This window comes from Phyllopteryx taeniolatus, chromosome 9 (genome assembly GCF_024500385.1).
Source record: "Phyllopteryx taeniolatus isolate TA_2022b chromosome 9, UOR_Ptae_1.2, whole genome shotgun sequence".
Lineage (NCBI taxonomy): Eukaryota > Metazoa > Chordata > Actinopteri > Syngnathiformes > Syngnathidae > Phyllopteryx > Phyllopteryx taeniolatus.
Genome location: NC_084510.1, coordinates 31,629,149 through 31,636,646, shown reverse-complemented (window position 1 = coordinate 31,636,646; position 7,498 = coordinate 31,629,149). Strand labels below are relative to the sequence as shown.

General features: G+C 49.8%; 1 protein-coding gene across 5 annotated transcripts in view; it reads right to left on the bottom strand.

Moving 5' to 3' along the window:
- Nucleotides 1-1,255: 1,255 nt before the first annotated feature.
- Nucleotides 1,256-7,498, bottom strand: part of LOC133483632 (protein FAM107B-like) — an 8,599-nt gene continuing 2,356 nt past the window's right edge. Inside the window, exons 2-5 of one of the 5 annotated variants that reach the window (XM_061785111.1) lie at nucleotides 7,155-7,212; nucleotides 3,332-3,524; nucleotides 2,941-3,103; nucleotides 1,256-1,891 (exon numbers count right to left, since the gene is read on the bottom strand). In XM_061785111.1, coding sequence (XP_061641095.1) covers nucleotides 1,772-1,891; nucleotides 2,941-3,103; nucleotides 3,332-3,524; nucleotides 7,155-7,212 — 534 coding nt within the window. In that variant the 3' untranslated portion in view covers nucleotides 1,256-1,771. The other 4 variants (XM_061785113.1, XM_061785110.1, XM_061785108.1 and 1 more) reach the window with 4 other exon arrangements.

Genomic DNA, 7,498 nt, shown 5'->3' with positions numbered 1-7,498 from the left:
ACGCACGTATGTCGTTTCCGCAAGTTGTTTCAAAGTAAAGGTTAATACAAGTATTGAAAGTTGCGTTCAGATTTATGTAATCAAAACTATTTGAGTCGTTTTGGTGAATAATCATAGTCCAAATTCTTTCATTGTTGCCAGAAACAATTGAATTTGGATGATATTCGAAAATCAATAGTAACTTCCGGTTACACACATTCAAGCGCTTGACGATCAGAGAGCGCGAGGGAGAAGGTGAAACACTGACATCTAGCGGTCAGACATTCTAATTACATCGTTGGAAGAAATGTCATGAGAAGTCTTGCTTCCTTTTACAGAATTTTGAATTTAATCTTTCAGGATTTTAAATATGTTGTATGTTTTGAGCATGTTTTAAATATGTTTCGAACATGTGTTCATTATTTTTAAATATGTTCTGGATACGAATGTTTTGTTTTAAATATGCTTTAAATGTGTATTGAAAATGGTAAATGTGTGTATATATATATACATATATATATATATACATACATACATACATATCCATCCATCCATTTTCTTCTGCTTATCCGAGGTCGGCTCGCGAGGACAGTAGCTTTATCAGGGACGCCCAGACTTCCCTCTCCCCAGCAACTTCGACGCGCAGCTCGTGACCATAGCTGAGGGTAGGAACGGAGATCGAGAGCTTCGCTTTTCGACTTAGCTCCTTCTTTACCACGACGGACCGATACGAAGTCCGCATCATTGCAGACGCCGCACCGATCCGCCTGTCGATCTCCCGTTCCGTTCTTCCCTCACCCGTGAACAAGACCCCGAGATACTTGAACTCCTCCGCTCGGGGCGGGATCTCATCCCCGACCCGGAGAGGGCACGCCACCCTTTTCCGACCGAGGACCACGGTCTCCGATTTGGAGGTGCCGATTCTCATCCCGGCCGCGAACCGCTCCGGTGAGAGTTGGAGGTCACGGCTCGATGAAGCCAACAGAACCGCATCGTCTGCAAAAAGCAGAGATGCAATACTGAGGCCACCAAAGCGGGCCCCCTCTACGCCGAGAAATTCTGTCCATCAAAGTCATGAACAGAATCGGTGACAAAGGGCCGCCTTGGCACAGTCCAACCCTCACCGGAAACGAGTCCGACTTACTGCCGGATATGCGGACCAAACTCTGACACCGGTCGTGTACACACACACACACACGTGTGTATACATATATATATATGTGTGTGTGTGTGTGTGTGCACGTTATGTAAACGTAGAAATGAAGCTTGACAACGGTGTGATTAGCCTTTTAATCATCAGACATGATTGTGGTCTGTTGACATTTACTTAACGGAGCTCAAATGAGGCTTTTCGGATTAAGATGCTAACGAAGCAGGCGCGATGACATCACGATGACTCGCTATTCCTGGCGGTTGCGTCCTCGATATTAGAATTGTCGGTTTCCATTTCCCCACGATCGATCTCAACTTTTTCACGGATTCAAAATTCAGTGATTGCAGTTTTTCGAAATGAAACGATTCCCATTCGAAGGTGCAAGTTGGTCTCGTCGACCCTAAATTGCCGGCAGTTGTGAAGACGACGTCGAAAGCTCGTTCCCCGGCGACCGCGAGGCGTGAAGGTCGCGCTGTCCTTCCGCGAGTCCTCCGGCAGGCGGCGCGCTTCCGCGTCCTTTCCACGCTTCGTCTTCTCTCGTCAGAAAAACAAGAAGAAGAAAAAGTGCCCCGCCTGCTTGAACGTCCACAACATCCGAAGGCAGACGCCACGAGCGATCCCGCCCTCACGTCGTCTACGTCAGACTTGCTGCTCGCCTTTGCCGGCGACGCACGACGTCCTCCTGAGGTTCTCTTTGACTTTGACGAATTCGGGAGCCGTCGGGTTGTCGCGCTCGTCCTTCTGCTGCTCCGCTTCCATCTGGAAGCACAAAAACGTTACCGTTCGTCCGCAGGCCTCGCCGCACTTTCGGCTTTTTCTGTTTCTTTTCCTTCTTTTACTGCACCGAGTTTGTTCACGAGCATCGTTTCTTCAAAGCCTTTCATTCATTCGCACGGCGCACAGGTCGGAAAGAAAAGGCTCGAAGGTGATCACTTTCAGGTAGCAGCTTCAAACCACTGCAGCTTTGGGCGGGCCCGAACGGAGCAAGTCCTTCCGGGGGCGGGCCCAAACGGACGCAACCCTTTCAAGCTTCGTATGCGTCTTCCTTTTCCATCTGAAATCTTTTGAAACGCTTGGCCTTATTTACTTTTCTTCCAGTATTATAGAAGAGCGGCATAGTTACGGAGCGAGTGAATTTATTTCTTGATGTATAAGACGCACACGTGCCGGGTTCCGCCGGTGACCTCCACCGTAAGGAATTGCTTCGTTCTGATTTGTCGAGTGCAAAAGTGAAGCTTATCACCTCACAGCTTGATAACTTATCGCGTTTTAACGTGAAATATAGCCCATTAAACATGAACTTTATCATGTAACATTATACTGAACGTAGCATGTTCAAACGTGAACTGAAAATGTGTACTGAAGCAAAAACGCTTCCGTGGAAATCAACCTGAAAAAGGCCATTTTGATATTTTCTCAGGAGCACCGAAGTGTCTTCTTCGCCTGCTGATAATTTCAGTCCGACTTCGCCTTCTTCCACTTGTTGAATTGAAATATGGAATTGTAATTGTTGTCCGCGGCCAGCAGAGGGAGCGCTCCTCAGATTCATTTGCTCCATTGGATGAGGAAAGTCGTACAAGAGACTTTTGGAATGTAATGACTTCCGTGTCCAAAAATGGACACATGACGTCATGTGGTCTTTTGTCTAGAATGAAAGCCATTTTGTCCCAAATGGTTTGATTGAATGCAGTGGAAAAGAAGAAGAATTGCAAAACGTGCTTTTCAAAAGGTTTTTGCGATTTGCTAGAAACAGGATTGAGCACAGGAAGTGGTGCTTGTTGTTGTTGTTTTTTCAATCTCTGCGGTACCTCTTCCAGCGCTTGAAGTCTCTTCCTGAGTTCCGCTTCCAGAGGCGAAATCTTCCTGCGCGCGTCCTCTTCCTGTTTTCTTTCCTTTATCAGCTGATCTCGCCGCCGACACTCCAGAACGCGCTCGAGTTCCGGCTTGCTGCTCTCCACGCGCATGTCGCTTCTACGCGCACACACACACACACACAGTCAACAAAATCTTGTTGTTGTTGTTGTAATGCGCGTGAGCAGAGGGCACAAAACTCTTCAACACCCGCAGTATTCATAGATCACGTCACGTCAACACAAATGCGAGCCAAGGTCGATCGATCGCTCGATCGAGAGACATCGATTGTTAGATCGAGAAAATGACCGGTAGACAGCTAGATCCATATTTGGCGTTTTTCGGTACCGTTTACAGCTGGTCATAAGTTCTCTGTGGAGCTCCTGGTGACTTCTGGAACCTTTGACGGGATTGAGCAACTTTCTGGGTTTGATGAGGTCATCGCGGTCGCGATGACGTCGGTCGTGACGGTGGTCACGGCGGTCCGTCAGGCAGTCGGCCGGAGGCGGCGCCGGGTCGCAAGCGTGCGCCGAAGATGAAGCTGCGCGGCGAACGACGACACCGTCATCATCATCAGCATCACATCACATCACATCACATCACATCATCATCACCACATCATCGCCATCATCGCATCTTCCTCCTCATCACCATCATCACATCTCCGTCTCGCTGCGTTGGTGCGGGAACAGCGGCAGCGTCGTCGAGCGCAAACAAATTATCGGTCGGCAAGAATGCGCATTTGTCCGTACGCGGTCTGACACTGCGCGACGACCAGTCGCTCGCTGTCGGGATGTGCCGTGATTTTGTCGTTCGGCGGCCCGAGACAAAAAGCGCCGGCGGCTCCTCCGGGTTTGGAATCGTACAGTTGGAGTTTGCAGTTATTGAATAAACTAACGGGCCCGAGGATGATCAACCTTTAGAGTCAGAGGGCGTATTGGCACCCCCCCCCGCGGCCTTGCGCTGACTGATTAGCTTGGGCTTCAGGAGCTTTGCCTCGTTTCATTTGAATGTTCATTAATGAATGAATCTATATGTAATCTAATTTCATATTTTGAATTTGATTGTGCGGCTGGTTAGAGCGTCTTCTGTGTGGAGTTTGCATGTCCTCCCCTTTCCTCCCGCATCCCCAAAACATGCGTGCTCGGTTGATTGAAGACTCGAAATTGCCCGTAGGCGTGAATGCGAGTGCGAATGCGCGTTTGTTTCTGTGTGCCCTGCGATTGGAGGCGTACCCCGCCCGCCTCCTGCCCGAAGATAGCCGGGATGGGCTCCGGCACGCCCGCGACCCGCGTGAGGATGGAGCGGTACAGAAAATTGAGGGACGGTTGAATTTTATTGCGCACGCGCAGTAAGACGACGGAATAGTCCGTTGCACGGGAAGGGAGGGGCGATAGGCCGCACCCCCCACGTTCCCGGTGTTTGCCGTCGCGCCTGCAGGGGGCGCACAGAGCAGCAGTTGAGAGCTGTGGAGACAAAGGAGGAGATTAGAGGTCATGTGAGCCGTCTTCAGTCTTATTCCGCCAGATCCCGTTTCTCACACATGAAAGCAGACACCCGCCGCCCGCATCCGCATTCACCGTTCCCAAAATTGACGTGGACTAATGTTGACCACACAAACGCGACCCTTCGCCTGAACCGACTTTCTCATTTTTCCTAACAACAATTTACATTCTCTACTGCATATTTTTTACGTGCCCATCGATCAAAAAAACATCACATTTCTGTGACTGATGAGGCAACATAAGACTTCATGTCTTCAAAATGACCATTATTGCAAACACAATCACACACACACACACAAAGGACAGACACACACTTACATATCAGAACAGAAACAAACACATTGCAACACATGTACATTAAAACGCAGACACATTATGACACACACACACACAAATTACACAGACACACACATTACGAAACACAAACATTATAAAACAAACACACAGTATTACACAAACACGCTCTCGTTCCGTTCAAGCGCTAGTACGTGCGCGTGCGCAGTACGTACCCGCCGCTAGCTGGCAGGTTGTTGGCGGCGCTCACTCAACGAGCGATCAAGCGCTTCTTAGTTCATCCGAGGATTCGAAGGTTTCGGACGCTGCGAATCTCGAAACAACATTTGCCCAAATTTACACGTGACGAACGACCGTCAAAAAATCTGTTTCAAATCCTGACCATAATCACATGATTTGTTTTATTCTGCAAAATGTGGTTGGAATATCCATCCAGGCAGCCATCCATTTTCTCGAGCGCTTCTCCTCACGCGGGTCGCGGGCATGCTGGCACCTACCCAGCTATCTACGGGCGAGAGGCGGGGTACACCCCGAACCGGTCGCCGGCCAATCGCAGGGCACAAGCAGTCGCACTCACATTGGCACCGACGGGCACTTCAGAGTCTTCGATCAACCTCGCACGGATGTTTTGGGGATGCGGGAGGAAAGCGGCGTGCCCGGAGAAAAGCCACGCGGGCACGGGGAGAACATGCCCCAACCGGTCGTCTTCCGTGGCGCTGGTTGGAAAATGTGTCAGATCTTTTCTGTGGCTTCCAACGCTAACTTGATGAATGGACTGTGCTCTATTTATTCCTTGCTACCGTATGCCGCGTTTGTCCTCATGACTTTTTTTCCGATGCACGTTTTGAGTGCCACGTCTCTATTTTAACTTGTCAGCTTCTGTTATTAGCGAGCTTTTGAGAATAGGCTAGAGGAAGTTGTGAAAGTTTGGGCGCCATCTCTCATAAGAATAAAAGAGAAACGGGGGCGCGGTTTACGCAGATCGCAGTTCAGCGGGCACGAGATTGTCATTTGGAACGAATTGGGATTCACTAACATACGCGTGGCGGTAACAAGAAAACTGGCCAGTACGCACGTCACGAATCTGACGGCGGTTTTGCATAGACGCTCGACTTTCGCGTAGACTAAGAACATTTGGACGCATTTGCGAATGAAGCCCATTGTGTTGATTTGTTCGCGCGCTTCCCAGAACGGGAAAGGCTTCCGAGAAATGCCGCTGACCAAATATCAATGGGCTCCGCGACAGTAAAACATCGGATGTGTCCTTTCTGTCTTATCGAGCCGTCTGCTCACCCGTGACAAGCTGAGCTAAAACGAGCAAAGATGAAATAAGGGAAGATAATCCGAGCTCAAGTAAATCAGCGTCAAGCAGCATTGAATCACAGGCAGGCGTGAAGCGCCGGGACTCCCAAAGTCGGAATCCGATTCAGCTTCTTTAACGACTCCATGAGGATTTGGATGATTATGGGACCGCTACGGAGCAAGCGCTACCGCTACCGCTAACAGTACGAGTGAAGCAAGAGGCCCATAATACTATCCTGACAGTTTATCATATATTTATTCTTCTTCATTATTCTGTCGCCCCCCCCCCCAACAAATCGGCACAAATGAGGTATCAAAAGGTCCGTCTTGGTCGGAACTATTTTCTTAAGAATTAGTGACGCAATTCCCCAAAAACTCCGAATATAACTCCCATTGCAAATGAATGGGCCGCAGAAAAAGTCAGCAGGCCCATTGAAAATCTTTTTGGAGTTATTATTCTCATCATAATTCTGATGATTAGGATTATCGTTGTGATGAATTCATGAAGCTATTTCTAACATCATGTCCACGTTGCTCGTTGCTGCTCTTCTTCCTCGCGGCGTCGGATTTGATTTGCCGTCTTACCGGAATGCAATTTTCTCTCGTCCATGTCTTTGTGTCGCCCTCGCGAGTTGGGCCCCCGATCATCGGTTTTCCTCCCCGCTGAGCCAGCGCCAAGTGCCGCTCACATGATCCCGGTCAACTTCCTCCTCCCTTTCTTTCTTTCTTTCTCTCGGCTTTCCCACGCCGCCTTCAGGGGCGTCCGTTGTAATGTCTGTAAAGTGGGCGTGGCCGCCTCCTCGAGTCAGGTGAGCGTCACGCCCGCCGCGGGAGGCTAACGCTACGCTAGGTGGTCAAAAGTGACCGAGAGCGTCAAAATAAAGTTTGCATCATAGCAAACATGTCTTCAGGGCTAATGCTAGCATGCTAACTCACTGACACTCAGTCATGCGCACACACACACACACACACACAAACCCTCATACACATGCAACACACGCAGGCACACACACGTGCACTTACGCACACGAGCACGCCGACATACATTCGCGCGTGTGATGTTCCCTGACCTCTGAGTGACCCGGTTCCGTCGGTGTCTCCCGGCTCCCGAGCGATGTCGTACGCCCTCTGCAGGACAAACACAGAACAGCGCCACGGGTCAGGCCACGCCCAGCTGGCCGCCGTGGGCTCAGCGTCGCCAGCGTTCATTGTGCTCCTTTTTCCAAGGTGACTTTGTTGAATGTCAGGATTTCTTACTTCTTTCTTTCTTTCTGTCACACACGCACGCACGCACGCAGCTTTGGGGGAGGTGTGTGTGAATGGTTTTGTTGTTGGTTGCCAGGAGACGCTTCATCAGGCAAACGCAAAGCGACGACGACAACAAGGCCCCCACTGTCTGACTGAGCCCCCTGGA